Consider the following 18,744-nt stretch of genomic DNA (forward strand, 5'->3'; position numbering starts at 1 on the left):
ACTTTCCGGGAAATTGAACCATATGCTCATTAACAGAATCCACCTCCTCATTCTCAATTTCAGTATCTTCCACAAGTGAGTTAGGATCACTCTCATCGCATTGTGTTTCTGGATTGGGTTGAGGCTGGGATAACCTAGCCTCTTCCTCCTCCATAAGGTGCGACTGAATTCTTTGAATTGAGGATTTGAGCAATTCACATGATTCTATGACATATTGATTGAATTGCTCTTGTGCATTCAAGAGTTTCTGAAGTGAATCCTCTTGGATCGTTTCTGGTTGAATTTCAAAGGTAGGGGATCCAAGTGAATAATCACTATAATCTCTTGTCGGTTCATCTCTCCAATGTTGATGTTTCCACTGATCATAGTCATACGGGTCATAGGCGGGGAAGTTGGATGTTTGTTGGTACGCATTATCACCCACAATATAATCACGCATTGTTTTCTTCTTGTCTGATGGGTGATAATAATTCCCACCCCAATAATCACGTACCATTCTCTTAATTGGTGGGGTGTAATCATTTTCCTGCATGTGATCACGTATAGACTTCTTAACCGGTGGAGCATTATATTCTGATCGGTTCTCGATGATGGTTTCAGAAAAATTTTAAGACATTGGTTGTTTCCTATCATTATCATCATACATCCCTTCCCAATATCGCTTATCCATCTTAGCGTACTGTCGTGCCCACTCTTGCATGGTGAAACCCTAACTATGAATCTAATCTTTAAAAAAAAAAAAAAATAGAAGAAAAATCCTACAGCAATATGGAAAGTAAGTAGAGGAGAAGTTAGAAGGAAGTTACTAGATTGGAGGAGATCTATGTTAGGATCCTGTAAAAAAAAAAAGAAAAGTGAATTAGTTTTTAAAAATAGAAATTCTAAAATTAGAAAGTTCTTAAAAATGGAATTAGGAAGATGAGTTAATTTCTAAAACTAGAAAGAAAAGTTTTTTTTTTCTTTTTTATAAAAACAACCTAGTTTCTAAAAACTGATTAGGAAAGTTTTAAACCTAGAATTAGAAAGTAAGTTTCTAAAAATAAAAGAAATCCTCGAATTAGAAAGTTTCTAAAAACAAATTATTAAAGTAAACTAAAAGCTAAAAAGGAAAGTTTCTAAAAATAAAAAATAGAAAGTTTCTAAAAAGAGAAAAAATTAGTTTCTAAAATCAAATTAGGAAAGTTTCTAAACCTAAAATTAGAAAGTAGTTTCTAAAATAATTCAGAAAAACTCTAACCTAAAAATAGAAAGTAAAAAAAAAAACTTAATTTCAACTTAATTCCAAAACTAGCTAATCTCAGAAAAATGCAACTGTAAGTCCCCGGCAATGGCGCCAAAAACTTGTTCACAACCCCAAGTGTAGGGTCGCGATGTAGTAATAATCTCGGTGAGACCGAGGTTGAATCCACAAGGACTAATCTTGTGTGTCTATTCTGAAAGTAATTAGAATTAGAACTAGGAGAAGATCTAACCTAAATCAGGAAAATAGGGAGTAATTGTGAGAAGATGAATTTAGAAACTAAAGAATTTAAAAATGGGAACTAGGGATTCCAAGGATCCACTTGTAGCTATTAAGATGTTCCCTTATTTGATTGAAGGCACTCAATTGGAATCGGAGTCCTATCCTATCTAATTGGAAGATATTCAATAAGATCAGGTCGGAACTTCCTTTGACCTAATTCTCAACGGATGAACGTTGTGAAGATTGGAAGTGATTCAATCACCTGACCATGCCCAAGAGACAATGGTAGACAACAGGATATACTGATCCAACAACTATCATGGGAGATTTGTGAAGAATAGAAGAGATTCCATCACCCATCCATGCCCAAGGGACGATGAAGAACAATAGGATTTCCTATTTCCACAAACTCCAAACAGAAAAAGAAAATACTTCAAGCTATTGGAGATCTATTGTAATTTCAGTCACAACAAACCATTAAACACTAAAAGTATTCCTTAAATATCAAACTAAAATCAAAGGAGTTCAACAATAATAAGAATCAAACAAGAAAAACATCCCAACCATGCTACAAGCTTCACCCCTTAGCCCTAGCTAAGGGATCTAGCCAACCATAGACATGATTGAATTAAAAACCCTATAAGAAAGCATTAAAAACTAAGGACAAGAGAACAAAACCTCTTGGGAAGCGGCTCCGCCCTTTTGCTATGCTCCTCCAAACCCTAGATATTCCAAAAAGTGCCTAGGAACCCCTAGTTATAGGGAAAGTTCCGCAAAATCGCAAAACCAGATCAAATTTACGCATTCCGCATAACCGGTTCGATGTCATCGAACAACCTTCGATGTCATCGACAGATTGGCTTCGATGTCATCGAATAATGTATCCAATTTGTCCAGCGACTAAACTTGTTTTTCCTGTGATTCTTCGATGTCATCGAACAACTTTCGATGTCATCGACGACTAGCCTTCGATTTCATCTAAGGCCTTCGATGACATCTAAGCTTAACTCCTGTGAATTTCTGCACCAATTTCTGTACTAATTTTTGCACTTCCTTTTCCACTTGATTTTCTTGAATCTTGGGGTCTTGAAATCTTCCATCTTGGTCTAGAAAGATCCATTCTTTGCTTGATGATTCTTGAGCATTAAATCCATGCTTTTAGCATTCTTTTCAATCCAAGCTCTTAAATTCACCTTGTAACACAAACACGTAAAATATACCATTAAGTCATATTATGTTTGTAAAACCAAGAAATATATGGGGGATAATATGCAATATTTGACCCTCAACATTGGTCATGCTATAAATCAGGATATCATCAAAGTAGACGACCGGGAACTTCCCCATGAAGGGCCTTATCACTTGGGTTATCACACGTATGAAGGTACACGGGGCATTAGTCAGCCCAAAAGGCATAACTAGCCACTCGTATAGCCCATCCTTTGTCTCGAAGGCCGTCTTCCACTCGTCACCAGGACATATACGGATTTGGTGATAACCACTTTTGAGGTCAATTTTTGAGAAGATAGTAGCATTGGTCATCATGTCCAACATGTCATCAAGACACGGTATGGGATACTTGATTGTGATTTTGTTGATGACCCTACTATCAACGCACATCCTCCATGTGCCATCCTTCTTAGGTGCAAGAGGGGCGGGCACGACACACGGGCTCATGCTCTCTCGAATGAAACCCTTTTCCAGGAGCTCATCAACTTACCTCTTCAACTCTGCATGCTCCTTTGGATTCATTCTGTAATAAGGGAGGTTTGCTAGAGTTGCCCCAGGGATTGAATCAATGACGTGTTGTATATTCCTCATAGGGGGAAGCTCATCCGGTAGATCATTAGGAAAGACATCATGAAACTCATTCACTACCGGAATGGCCTCAGTGGGTAACTCTACACTAGCCTTTGGTGCATTTTCCCTAGCCACAAGGGCGTACACCATCGAGTCCGACTCAGTCTCTCGCTCAAAGTATTTGGCATTTAGAATATGGAGAGGCTTAGACTTGGACTTCAATTCCATCAATTCCTTTGAGCCGCTCACACTACTCTTTGTAGTGGACTCCTTTCCAGTCGTGTTCTTTGGTGGGAGAGGATTTAACTTGATTTTATTGCCCTCAAACCAGAATGTACACACATTTGAAAGACCAAATATGGTGACATCCCTGTTATAGAGCCAGGGCCTACCCAAAATGATGTGGCCAACATCCATGAGAACAACATCACACCAGAGTGTCTTTATATGATCCAAACAGAATAGGAATAAGACAACGGTGTGAGACTAGAATAGAAGTCTCATAAACCCAAGACACTTTATAAGGTTGAGGGTGGGCTTCAAGCTTCAAGCCCAAACGGCTCACAGTGCTAGTTGATGCCACATTGGCACAACTACCACTATCCATGATCATCTTGCAACTCTTATCACCACATTTTGCGTAGGTATAGAGGATTGTGTTGTGGCGCCAATCGTTGGTATTCTTTGCTTGGACAAAGGCACAACGCATAACTGTAAGGGTCGCAGACTCTTGCGCTCCCTCTTCCTCATCATCAGGGATCTCTGCCGGCTTATATTCTTCCTCCTCACCATCACTTTCTGGGGGCACTTCTACTTGCCCTTCAATAAGGAACACCTTGGTGCCCTCTTTCGTGCCACACTGGTGGGCAAAGTGACTAAACCCCTGACATCTAAAACACCTAGTCGCATCGCTTCTGCGCGAGCTAGACCCGGCAACTCTTTTACCCTTATCATCCTTGGGCCTAGACTAAGAATTACTGAAAGGCTTGTATTGATATCCAGTGCCAGGCTTAGCCCCAGAAGAGTTGACCTTAGCGCTAGAATCACGAGACTCAAACCGCCTTCCCACAGATGCTTTGAGGTATTGCTCGACCTCCAACACTACTTGATATATCTGTTCAAGAGTGTCTATGTCCTTCGATAGCAACTCTCCTAATGTCAGAACGAAGGCCCGTCTTAAATCGAGCAAGAGTGAGTACGAGATCCTCTTCGGCTTCACATCGGGTCAAGTACTCTTCGAACTTCTCAATGCTTTTAGCCACACTCATGGAATCTTATTGAAGAGACTGCCAATCTTCAACCAACCTCAAGTGATAAGAGAAAGGGAGATACTTTTCCTTTAGAATTTCTTTAATTTCTCCCCAATAGACTATTGGGGCTCCTTCAACCTTTCTTTCTTTCGCTTCATAGTAGCCCAACCTCTTTGCTTGGCTCACAAGCTTTATCTTGGCAAATCGGACTCGACGAGCATCCGACATATCGTACCACTAAAAATAGTGGTCCATATCCGCCAACCAATCTAAAAAAGCTTTAGGGTCCAAGTGACCATTAAACGTAAGGGCCTTTACTCTAACTCCCTTGAGGAGTTGCGCATCTGGGTCATAATGATCATGATGCCCCTCGCGGGGTGGGTGCACGGGTGCGCGCCCATGACCATTTCCTTGGCCACCCCCATTTCCTTATTTATCATCCTGACCACCTGCCTGAGATTGGGGATCTTTCCCAATGACAGGGTTTGCTCGGGTGGAGGTCTCTAGTTGGGTAACGCGCATATTAAGTTGATCAAAGCGTTGGTCAATACGTTGTTCCAAGCGCCTACCCAAAGACTCAAACTACTGGGTTATGTTGTTCATGGACTCTTGCAATTGCTCCATGTTTAGCGTAAGGTGCAAAACAAAACCATAACCAGTACGTGTGGGCATACAACCACTTACTCAATTCAAAAACCCTCTAATGCAACTATATGCGTCTAAGTGGGACTAAATGACCCTATGGGACTTTATATGAAGGAAATTACACAACGCTACTAAAATTCCAGCAATATAACTGCCCAAATAATTTGTTAACAAAAAAATCAGCCATGAAATTTGTAGATTTTCTGACAATAGAAAATTCAGCTGCCCATATTATGAATTATGGGTCCTAAACAACCCTATATGAGGAGACTTGATGCATAATGGACATAAATAAACTGGACCCTAAACATGCAATGCATTCCCCTATAAAAACCTAAGCTTTGATACCAAATTTGATGCATGACATGAAATTAAATGTGGAATGTAAGAAATCAAGCTCATGATTATACCAATTTAAACAGTCATAAAATTCCACATCTTACATACTATCAAACATTCAAAAAGGGGAATCTATGGGGGTCCGAGCCTACACAAGTTTAGGGCTGGATCAAATAAAATTATAAACCAAACAAGCCCAAAGGAGTGTAAGATTCATCCATTCTTGCAAAGGATTGTTCCCCAATTCAAGAGATTCATCATGTTTCAATTCGGGGGAAAATCTAGGCTCGAATTTGGGGATAATTGGGATTTGAGATTCTTTAGGGTTAAGGATCTGGATTTAAGTCTAAAGAAGAGGAAAATAGAGGAAAAATCGAACCTGAGATGAGCCACGTGCATGGACAACAGCTGGCCTTGGGCGCATGTGCGTGACCAATCGTCCGCACGTGGGTGTGGCCCACAATTCGGAAACCGACTCCTAGGCTAGGATCGGTTAGGGTAGGACTGCCTCCATGTCAAATTTTGCATCGATTCGTCTCAAGGCATGTGCGTGGTGCTTCGTCGAAGTTTCAGCCCCTTAGATGGGCCAGAATCTGAAAATCTGTTTGTGCACTGTTATAAGATAGAACTTGGATACGAAAGTGGGTGAATCTGAAAGTGGAAGGAATGTAGAGGATGATGGATGTGGGGGGTAATGAAGTGGGGATGATTTGAGATGGTTGTGGCTTCGCACCACGGTAGTTAGCCCTTCGAGGAAGGGAGGGTTTCACACTCAATTCGATTCTTCAACCCAAAGAGATAGAGAAGAAGAAAACGCATAATTTTTTATTGATAAACTTCATTGAGAATTCTTACATGGGGTCGCTTATTTATAAGAAAACCTTAAACCCCAAAAGACAATTTTACCCTTGCTCATGTGCGCGCACTAATACTTGAAGCTGAAGTAAATAAAATGATAACTAATCTAAGCAATCAAAGCCGTTCATGATGTTTCTAATAACGAGAATAGTCAAAATTCAAAATCCTAGATCATCTAAGTTAGTGGGCTACGATCATGAGATCCGATGGTAGAATCTATATGATGATCGGGTCCACTCCAATGCTCCGTAGCGCAGCCCCTAACTATAAGGCCCTCCAAAGATGTCGTCGTCGATCCAAATCGAAATTGGGGCCCGCCTCCTTGAATACGCGCGTAGGGTGGGGGGCGTGCGCATGATGTCCCCATCAAAATTGGCTTGTCAAACGGATAAATGGTCACACAGCCATTCTCATTGCTTATGTGGATGAATTATTCTTATAATGACCAACTCTCAGGAAATTAACCAAGTGAAGAAGTTTTGGGTCACATCCTTTGAAATGAAGGACCTTGTCCCACTTTAGTACTTGCATTGAAGTTGCTCACTCCCAACCATAGGATATTCTTGTCCCAATGGAAGTATGTGTTTGATCTTCTTTCTTAATCTAGTCTTGTCATTGCTTGTCTGGTTGATACACCTATGGAGGTCAATCATAAGTTACATCATGAATAGTCCGAAGAAATTGATAATACTGAAATGTATCACTGCCTTGTTGACCTTTTTATTTATCTTAGCATTATTTATCCTGACATCACCCACATAGTTGGGATTTTGAGCCAACTTATGCAGAAACCATGTCTTCGTCATCTTGATGCTATATACAGAATTCTTTGGAAGAGCCTGCACCTAGCTGAGGCCTCCTTTATTCTAATGATGGTCACTTAAATATAAGTGGCTTTCGCGATGCTAATCGGGCTGGATCTATATCTAATTGGCGATCTGCAACTGGTTACTATGCATTTGTTGGTGGCAATCTTGTCATGCGGAAAAGCAAAAGGCAGTCCGTTGTAGCTTGTTCTTTTGCCAAAGCTGAGTATCATTCAATGCATAGGCCGCATGTGAATGGTTACGGGGCTGTAACGGCTGTTACATAATGGTAACAGTGGCAACCGTTACGCATTATGGTAAAAATTGCCTGTAACGGCCCTTGTAATGGCCGTAACTTTCAGTTATGGAGGTGATACAGGTTTTTTCTTCTTAAAAAAGAAAAAAAGACCATAATGGCCATTACGGGGGCCTATTTGTAAAGGTAATGGTGGTGGCCATTACGGCCACTGTTACTTTTACAAAATACCTTGGTCAAATCAATTATGAAAGATATGGGTTTTCATAAACATTCTTCTATTCCTCTACATTGTGGCAATCAGGCTACCTCATATTGCATTTTCCTCTTTTCCATGAGCGAACTAAACATATTGAATTCGATTGTCACTTTTTTTTGGAAAAGCTGAAAGTCAAGATTCTTCATACACCCCTTGTTCATTTAGAGGAGCAGTTGGCTGATGATATTCTCACCAAGGCATTTTCATCTCTTCAGTTACGAAATATTATTGGTAAGCTTGGCATGTATGACATACATGCACCAACTTAAGGGGCAGTGTTATAGTACTGGGTGTACGTATGGGGCACTGTTTCGAAGGAGTGCATATATTGCTTTGTATTATCCCGAGTACCATGCTATTTTAAGATCCTTGTATACCTTCAAGAGATTAGGATTAGCATCTTGATGTTATCTCTTGTAACCATTTTTAGTATAAATAAATCATTTGGGAAGAGGACTAATCAAGTTCTCTATTCCCTTTTCCTCTCCACACGATTCACCCTTCCTCTTTGCATTTTACAGTATGATTTACAATCTTGAGGGATCCTGAAGGAACCACATCGATTCACAAATACTAGGAAAACTTATGTGCCTGAGGACTGTAAGCACTTATAAAGAAGCAAAATAAAGAGAGTAAGTTAAGAGTAACCTACCAGCTGGCATCCGGAGAAAAAAAAGAAAAAACTACAAGATCATTTTGCGGGTTTTTGCAATTTTGACATCAGTTGTGTAAGATACATCCGAAATACGTTCAAGGTGTTACAATGTAATTGGAGTTAAGTTTTGGGTTTTCTTTTCCTATGTTAGGGTGATTTAGTATTGCTTGTGTAGAGAAATTAGGGTTATTCTAGGGATTTATGAAGATGTAGAATGGCTCGTGTCCAATTTATAGAAGGATGGCATGTGCAGTACTAAAGGCCTGTAAGGATGGCACATTATTGAGCAAGACAATAATATATTTTAGTATAATGCATTATGCTAAAACTAGGTGTTTGGAATGGCATTTTGGTTATGGTTTCAATGTATTTATGCTATAAAACATTCTTATTTGTAATTTTTTGAAAAAGTAATTCAAATTATATTTAAACTCAGGAGTGGACTTACCCCAACAACCTTGCCAACCTTCCCCACGTCTCTTCCATCTCCCCCAACACCCTCTTCTATGACTGTTATCACCCTCCCTCTCTCTCAAAGGCGGGCTACATAATGGATGGTCTAGGTTAGTGACTGGATTTTCACTATTATAATAAATATGAACCTTTCATTTTCATAGCCATTGATCATGGTCAGGACTTGGGATCCTATGACTAAATTGACTTTTAAAGGGACAATCAACCAGAGGTGTGTCCCACATCGTTGACTATCCGGATTAATGACTGGACATAATATAGTCAATGGGCCACCATTTTCATAGCCATTGATTGGATGGTTAAGATTATTTGATCAAATGACTTTTAAGAGATGCAACTAAAGGTTGCCCCACATCATGGATGATCTAAATCAATGGACATGTCATTGATCAAATAGTTAGAATCATCCATTAAAGTGATTTTAGGATGGATGGGTAATAAAAGTCATGGATCATCTTGAACAATTAAAATGGATCATCCACATCATGGACAATTAAAATCAATGACTTGATCTCTATGATAATCAAAATGGATCATCTTTACCTAGCCACTAATCATATGGCTAGGATTATCCTATCAAAGTGATTTTTGAGTAACGAGCAGTCTAAGGTGGTCCCTAGATGATGGATGGTTCAGATCTATGACTTGACCTTCTATATCACAATCAATAACAGCTATCCATTTTCCTGGCCCATTTTTTGGATCGTTAGGATCGTTTATTTGATGGACTTTTTGAAGAGACGGGAAATTAAACATGGGATCCACGGTCCAATCCACTCATTAGACTTTTTCTATTATAATAAATATGGACTTTGCATTTCCTATCCAATGATTGCTGACTAGATCATCAGATCTGTGTGCTTTCTGGAGGGTTGGCCAATCAAAGGTGGAAGTCTAGGTCTCTTAGATTAGAAGATCGTTGTGATACATATGGATGATTTTGCTGTAATCGACTCCAATAATGCTTAGTAACCAAACTAGAAAGACTTTAATTTTTTTTTTTTAGATTTGAATCGTAAGCACAATGATAAACAATCTGTTGTTTTACAATTGAACAGATTATGGGCACCTGTTTATGACAAGGCAATAGATTCTAAGTATTATCATCATCATCCAAGCCTTATCCTGACTATTGGGGTTGGATACAAGAATCCTTTTCAGCCAGGGACAATAGATTCTAAGTAGATTAACTTCAAATCTTAAGCTTTGTCCAAATGGGTACCAAGGGTTGCCTCTTATTTATTATACATTTTCATGTTGATAATGACTTTATAAAGATCGATACGAGTCATCAAATTAACCTTCGAATGGTTTTTCAAGTGTCTATTATTGGCAATTTGTAAGTTGGCTATTGTTTAATTTTACTTATACAGGAAACTTCAAGAGACGACAATCATTTCTTTCCATAAAGAAAAGAGCGCAGATTTTTCATCTTGCATTGGTATGTGGACTGAAATTCACTCAAACTCATCTTTTGGAAAAATGACAATTTATTTTGACATTCATCCTGTCATTGTCATATTATGTGTAAGTGATTCAGGCCATTTGGCAAAAGTCCTTCACTTTCTAGTTAGTACTGCTATTTTTAAGGGAATCTATTGATACTGTTGTTATTTGCCAACTTAGTTTATTCAATTATTTGTCAATATATTAATGCGATTGATAGAAAATAAATATAAGTGTCATAGTAAATTCTACATCATAAATTTAATTTTAGTCACATGAGACCAGTATTTGAGCCTTGAAGTTAAGGGACTACTTTATCTGAAGTAGTTGGTCTACCATGAAGTTTAGGGGTAATAGATCTTCGGTCAAGGAAGATAAAGAGATTTTTAGGAAAGAAGTCACTTGGAGATTAAACTCTTTGGCTTTTGGACGTAGGAAACATGGCCTTCTTCCAATGCATTGCCAGTGTTCGAGGAAGTGGTAAAATTATCTTGAATATTGTTCATCATGATCAAATCAGTGGTTTATTCCCACCCATCTAATAGTTGGATGCTCAATTTTACATGGATCTTTATTCCAAGAACCTTTTAGGTGGATCCTTGATATTTTGAATTTCAACACAATTTCCTTGAACTTGCAAGGCAACTCCGGGGAAAAAAAAAAAAACTTGGATGCAATTTTCCTGATTTCGGGACTGGTTCAAATGGATATTTGGTGAAGATTAAGTTTGTGTCGATAAACATGCATAATGACAAAGCTTTGGGTCCAAACAAATTTTCCATAGTTTCCTTTCATGATTGTTGGGAGGTGGGTGGAATTGGATACTTTGTCCTTAGTGAATGCATTTTATGAAGGATGAAGACTTAAGTAATGTTTAAATGCTACCATAATCACCATCATCCCAAAGAAATGATGGCGATTTCAGCATAAAGGATTAATGACATATTATCTTGATTTGGGGGGGAAAAAAACTTGGATGCAATTTTCCTGATTTTGGGAGTGGTTCAAATGGATATTTGGTGAAGATTAAGTTTGTGTCGATAAACATGCATAATGACAAAGCTTTGGGTCCAAACCAAATTTCCATAGTTTCCTTTCATGATCGTTGGGAGGTGGGTGGAATTGGATATTTTGCCCTTAGTGAATGCATTTTATGAAGGATGATTCAAGACTTAAGTAATGTTTAAATGCTACCATAATCACCATCATCCCAAAGAAATGATGGTGATTTCAGCATAAAGGATTAATGACATATTATCTTGATTTAGACTTTGCATAAGATTTTGGCCAAGATTTTTCCTATAGATCAAGAGTGGTGATGAAATTTCTCAGTTCTTCCCAAGGGTGATTGAGGGAAGACATTTTTAACAGCGAGCTCATTTTTAATGAATGCGTTGACTCTATGGTTGGAATTTTTTTTAGTGATAATTAAAACTTGTCAAGGACAAAAGAAGGATGCTCTAAAGAAGCGGAAAATTATTCCCCAATCCCTATGCACAGCCAGGCTGTTCACAACCTTCCTGCTAAAGAATAGGCAACATCATTTGCCTCTCTTCCCACGTGCACAAACTAAATGTTTATCTAGGAGCAGAAGTCCATAACTTCTTCAAACATGAAGGACCGCTTTCAAGGCATAGAATCATGAGAGGCCAAACAAATAAGATTCTTAGAATCTCCAACCACTAACAACGGGTCTGAAAATCTTTCCCAAATACAACACAAAGATTCAGCCGGTTCTTGTGATGACACCCGATCTGGAGATGGTGCCAATGACGGGACCAAAGAGATGATGAATTGGAGATTGTGGTGGCTTGCAGATCAGGCAACATGGTGAACTGTTATCCAATTTAATCAGAAAATCAGACAGCCAGAGAAGAACCTGGCCTAGAAGAGGAAGGAGTCAATGTTGATGGCGATCATGAGAACTGTGATGAACAGCTGGGTTGTTAGATTCCTCTAGTGAGCTGGCTGTTTCATTGGAGTCTTCTGGTGATGATCGCCGTCCAGATCTGATTGCTGGTGCTAGCAGATGTGGAAAAAAGAGGAAAGAGAAGAGAAGAAAAGGAGAAGCAATAGTAAAGAGGAGGAAGAAATTACCTGTTTTCCTGCTTTGAGTACGTCCCATGATCACAAGGGACCACCTTTCAGCGTGCCGTCAGGTGCCCTTGGTATTCCTATATATGGACTTCAAAAAATATAAGATGGGACCAACCGGTTATGTACACATAATATTTGGTGTAGGGCCAAACATATGTATTTTAATTTTATGCACAGAATTTTCTGCGCAACCATGTTTGGCCCCATTTTGGGATCCAATCCCTGATCATGTGAGGTCATCTTTGGCCTAAGTAAAATATTATTTCTCTATTCATCATTGGTATAGGTTAAAGGTCCCAAGTGATATCTCACACACATCTTGTGTGTGGGGTCTGCCACTAGGGCCCAAAGTTGGTCAAAAACTTAGAAAGTCAGATATGTAGTTTCAGAAATGGATGTCCAAACTTTAGGCCCACTTGTCAAACACTTGGTGTTCATTCCTGATGAAGCGGTGGGACATCCTAGCCAAATGATATATGGATTAAACATCCCCCAAAGTGGGACCCTTAAATACAGAGCGTGGAGCCCACCACAAGGTGTCAAAGAGTCCTACATGTAATACAATTAAGTGTAGTACTTTAGAAAATTTTCAGTAAACAGAAAAAGTGCAAAGGAAAGGAAATAGATAGAATGACAAGGGGGGCCCACATGCTGGCAAAGCATAGAGAAGAGACACATCAATACACATGTCCAGATTACCAAGTGGGTCCACAATAAGAGGATGAATGTTGTGGACAACATACATACAACATACAAGTAGCACATGAAATGCCTTGATTAAATCTCTATGATTAGATTCTTTGCTTGGAAATTCGAGCCAATGGATGGTTTGGGAATACATCATTTAGGCTGTATATAGGTTTCCAACCATACAGAGCCTTGGATCCATCTAGACCACACATAACAATTCAAGGTTTATCCTTACGGAAGTATCTGTTGGTATAGAATTTCCTAACTTCTATCATGAAAGAATCTGACCATAGGGATCATACATATGTTTATCAACTATCTTAAATATGTTAAGAAAAAAATATCAAATGCATCTGACTGTTGGAATCGTGGATTTGGCCCACACGATATGTAGTCACAACAAGCTCTCAGATATATTTTTGTACAAGGCCAAGATCTTAGCCATCTGAACTCTGATCGAGGCGCATTATATACCATTGGAAAGCTACTTTGATTTTCTACGAAGCCAATAGAATATATCTTTTTATTGGGTTTAATAAAGGGACCAAAAATGGGTCCTTTTTTGGCAAATCGGAACCCTTTGTGTGCTGCTGGACAGTAGCCAAGTAAAGTTAATTCCACGGATGATTGGACTGTTAGATAGCTACGAAATTTGGCCTAGAGGTAGCTCGTATTATGGTTTATATTATTACCAAGTTTCAGCTCAGATCTTAGCATAATTAATTTTATACAAGTTTTACAAGTTGCTGTCTAGATACGAAAACATGATTACATGTGAAGGGTGTGGATATAATGTTCACCATGGTGGACCAGATTGATGTGGGCTACCTTGCTGACCACCATAGCCATTAATACGTGCACATAGGAACTCCACACCAGTGGGCCCCATACATATCAAGAAAATAAAAAGAGGAAGAAAAGAGAGGATGAGGAGGATGGAAGGAGGGGTGTAGATTCACCTCAAATGGATGAACGGTTTGATGATGATGTGTGGTTCACTTCCTTTAGGTTTGATGGTGGGCCACACCTTGGCCCCACTCTCTCACACTCTCATAAAATCTCAGAATTTTCTAAGCGTAGCAAAAGTACGAGTGTAAGAGAGCTCCTACTCTTATATAGAGAATTGGGGGTTAAGGTGGCAAGATGATGTGGCAAGTTTATGGGGTCTTATTGGTGCTAAAAGTGAGGTGGAAGGTGGTATATGCTATGAATAGTGGATGGATGAGGATGATGAAAGGTGGTGCATGCATTGGCCAAGGTGGAAGAAATCTAGTCATGCATTGGCTAGTGGATGGATAAGGATTGTGGGTTGCAGATGATGCATGGTGGATGATGAGGTGGAGTAGTTCAATTGGTTGTTTGTAGTGATGTGGCACAAAACAAGACATGCATTGGATGCATGTGTAGGATGAGGTGGACGTGGGCCATGATTAGTTTCTAAGGCATGGGGAGAGAGCTAATGATAGGTATTGGGGTAGAACTCATTTTTGTCTTATATGCATTGTCTTATATGTGCTAGCTCCTTATTTGTCATGTAGTGATTGTTTTATTTTGTGATAATTTCTATCTTCTAGAAAGTGGGCTTTAAATCTACATGAGCTCAAGTCCAATGGGCCTAGCACAATAAAGGTTGCTTGTGTTACAAGATACGCAATTTGGGCAGTGGATTTAATGGGTCATATCTCATTAACAGAGCGTCGGATTGACACACGATTTTCACCATTGTGACCACAACAACGACGTGGTCCACATGATAGAGGTCTCAAGGTCATCCGGAACAAATCACTTGGGTGGGGTTTTTAGGTGCATTAGGGTGCAGTGAATAATCTATCAACGCTACGAGTTTGGACAGGTGTGCGCATAAGCGGTATTATAAAGGACTGGGATCCCATAGTATAGAACGTTCCATTAATATGAATGTAATGGTTTTGGATACTGCAAAAGAAGGATGGCTTGTGTAGGTTTCATATTTGTGAAAGAATTGATGGAAACAACCATTAGTTATTCTTTTTAATTCAATCAGTGCCCCGACTTTTGACTAATGTTTCCTCCAACAATTGTAACGGTGCTTTTTGATAAGTGTTGTTCTATAAGGGTAGTTATGTCAACTTAAAAAATTACTTTGGTTTTAATAGACTTGTGTAGAGAAATTCTGATATTAGTAGCAGTGTTCGCTATATCGATACTATCGGTCGATATTATCGGTATCATGTCCCAACGATACGAAACCCTCTAAAAATTTGAAAAATACTGAAATTTTGACAATCTTCAGTGTATTGTGCGATATATAGCAAGATATCAGAAATTTTCGTGAGATATTGGTGATATTTGCAATATATCGGCTGATAGTCCCTGACATTGTGGAAATAACCATCCACAAATTCTACAAATTCGAAAAATATAGAATTAATTTCTCTTACCTTTGTGATTTTCTTGAATGCGTTACTTACGATTGGATTTGGTGGGCCGCGGTCGACATTGCTGGATCATGTAAGAAAATGAAAATCCCTAAAACCCATTTTTCTTCTTCGAAGAAATTAATTTGGAAGGAAACCAATTTTCTGCCGAGAAAGATAGGATTTGGATTGGGATTTACCAAAAAAATGAATTTCGGGAGAGAATTTTAGGTTTTGATTTCGCCTTCAGAGGAGAATTTAGGAATAGGTGCGGACTTGCGGTCTTCTCTCGAACTCTCTTCTCTTAAGTTAGGAGCGGTTTAGTTGTTCCGTGAACAACAACTTAGTGGGTGTTAATCTTACCTTGTGGGGCCCTCATCATGATGAATTTGTTTCATATCCACGCCGTTCGTTAGTTTTTCTTGATCATTTAAGGACGTTATCCAAAAACATAAGCAGATCCAAATCTCGGGTGGGCCTTGGGAAGTTTTTAATGATGATCGTTCAATCATCATTGTTTCATGTGGTGTGGTCCACTGATGGGGACATCACACGCACACGTGCACGCACGCCGCCCCCTACGCACGTATGCCAGAAGGAGGACCCCACCGTCGATCTGGATCGATGACAACATCCAGGGAGGGCCTCTTAGTTAGGAGACGAAGTTTTGATTCAAAAGAGTGGGCCCGACAATCAAGAAAAGCCCACCATGGGATCTCATGATCGTAGCCCACTAGTCGAATTGATTTCAGATTTTAGGTTTTGTTTATTGTTATTATTTAGAACATCATGAACGCTTTAGATTTCTTTGTTTGGTTTTTATTTTAATTTACTTTATCGCCAAGTAATAGGTTGCGTACATGGTTCGAGTTTTGGGGTATAGGGTTTTCATATAAATAGGCACCCCTTGTAGTTCTTTTGATTAATTGAAGATTAATAAAAATTCTGTGTTTTCCTACTCTTTGAGTTGTGAAGCCTAATTGGGTGCGAAACCCTCCCTTCATCGAAGGGTTAATTGCCGTGGTGCGAAGCCACATCTATCCCGATTAGCCACCATCCATCGCCATCTCTACTACCCATCTTCTACCATCCCTTCTTCTCATCTTACCTCATCATCTATACTTTGAATTAATTATCTATTGCAGCAATTCTCCTCCCCACAGTAGAATTTCGAAATTCGCCATACTCTAACAGTTCGAGCTTTTAGAGCAAGTTGTTAATTGTCCTGCATCAAATTGGTATCAGAGCAGGAGGTCTCGTGTTCGAGACTCCTCACTGGGGGTGATTAATGCAGGGGCATTTTCATACCGGGCTTGAGTGGGGTCACTTGTGTGATACAGGGGCACACTCGGGGTGGGTGCAGCCCACGGAGGAAGTCTCGTGTTCGAGATTTCTCACCGGGGGTGATTAATGCGCATTTCACACCAGGCTCGAGTGGGAATTGATGGGGACATCATGCGCACACGCGCACGCACGCCGCCTCCTACGCACGTATGCCAGAAGGAGGACCCCACCGTCGATCTGGATAGATGACAACGTCCAGGGAGAGCCTCCTAGTTAGGAGACAAAGTTTTGATTAAAAAATAGTGGGCCCAATAATCAAGAAAAGCCCACCATGGGATCTCATGATCGTAGCCCACTAGTCAGATTGATTTCATATTTTAGGTTTTGCTTATTGTTATTATTTAGAACATCATGAACGCTTTAGATTTCTTTGTTTGGTTTTTATTTTAGTTTACTTCATCGCCAAGTAATAAGTTGCGCATAGGCGCATGTTTTGGGATATATGGTTTTCCTATAAATAGGCACCCCTTGTAGTTCTTTTGATTCATTGAAGATTAATAAAAATTTTGCGTTTTTCTACTCTCCGAATTGTGAAGCCTAATTGGGTGCGAAACCCTCCCTTCATCGAATGGTTAACTACCGTTGTGCGAAGTCATATCTATCCCGATTCGCCCCCATCTATCGCCATGTCTACTATCCATCTTCTACCATCACTTCTTCTCATCTCACCCCATATTTACACTTCGAATCAATCATCTATTGCAGTAATTCTCCTCCCCACCGCAGAATTTTAGAATCTAACCCTACAGGAGGGCTGAAACTTCGACGGAGCACCACGCACAAACCGTACATCGGATCAAGCTGAGATTTGGGGGTTTTGGAGTCCACCCTGGCCGACCACGGCCAAGGTAGCCTTTTTCTGAATAGTGGGCCCCACACGCATGCGGCCGGGATTACACGCATGTGCGTTTGGGCCATTATTGTTGTCCATGCGTGCGGTACTTCTCTGGTTCGTTTCTCTCCTCTCTTTCACTCCGCTTTCACCCAAAATCTCTAAACCTAACCCCAAATTACTCAAATCTCCAATTTTATGCCCATTTTCTTACCCTAGGGTTCCCCGAATTGGAATTTCTGAATCCCTTGGATTATGGCTGATTACTATGCATGTGTGGATGATTATTTCTTATCTTTGATTATCGTTTGGTTCATAATTTTTATTGATCCAGCCCTATCATGTGTAGGCCTGGACCCACATAGATTCCCCTTAATTGAATGGTTTGGACTTTCATGTGGGATATGAAATTTGTGTAATTAGTTCTAAGTAACGTGATCTTAAGCCTGAAATCTCGCACATCATATTTAAATTTCATGTCCTGCATCATCTACGTGAGATTTCAATGTGCTTAATGTTTGGGACCACATACTAAAATGGGATGGAAAAACAAATGGACAGATTGGATATATAGAATGTCATCAAGGTGGGCTCTCCTATAAGGTTAACACCCACCAAGCTATTACCCGGTTAACACCTAATCCGCACCCCTTAAGTAAAGGGAGAGTGTATTCGGTGCGACCCTTTTGGTGAGGCCCACATTGATGTATGTATTGTATATCCATGCTTTCCATCCATTTGGAGAGATCATTTTAGGTCATGAGACAAAGGATGATGCAAATCCAAAGCTCAGGTGGACCCCACCATGGAAAATAATGGGGATTGAATACTTACCAATAAAAACTTCTTTAGGGCCACAAAAGTTTTCGATCAAGCTAATATTTGTGCTTTCTCTTTGTTCATATCTGTATGAACTTATGAACAGGTTGGATCTCAAATAAACATCATGGTGGGACCTCCAGAAATAGTTTCAGTTTCAATGGTAGGCATCATTACCCCTACTGTTTTCTGTGGTGGGGTCCACTTGAGCTTTGGATCGGCCTCATTCTTTGGCTCATGCCCTAAAATAATCTCTCCAAATGGATGGACGGTGTGGATACAACACATAGATCAAGGGGGGGGGGGGGGGGGGTGG

General features: G+C 39.7%; 1 protein-coding gene across 3 annotated transcripts in view; it reads left to right on the plus strand.

The window, feature by feature from the left end:
- The window catches only part of LOC131258304 (uncharacterized), a 59,950-nt gene that overhangs the window by 33,677 nt on the left and 7,529 nt on the right, over positions 1-18,744 (plus strand). For all 3 annotated transcript variants that reach the window (XM_058259534.1, XM_058259535.1, XM_058259533.1), the window contains exon 6: positions 10,178-10,245. In XM_058259534.1, the coding sequence (XP_058115517.1) occupies positions 10,178-10,245 (68 nt within the window). The remainder of the gene's footprint in view (positions 1-10,177; positions 10,246-18,744) is intronic.

This window comes from Magnolia sinica, chromosome 10 (assembly GCF_029962835.1).
Source record: "Magnolia sinica isolate HGM2019 chromosome 10, MsV1, whole genome shotgun sequence".
Taxonomy (NCBI): Eukaryota; Viridiplantae; Streptophyta; class Magnoliopsida; order Magnoliales; family Magnoliaceae; genus Magnolia; species Magnolia sinica.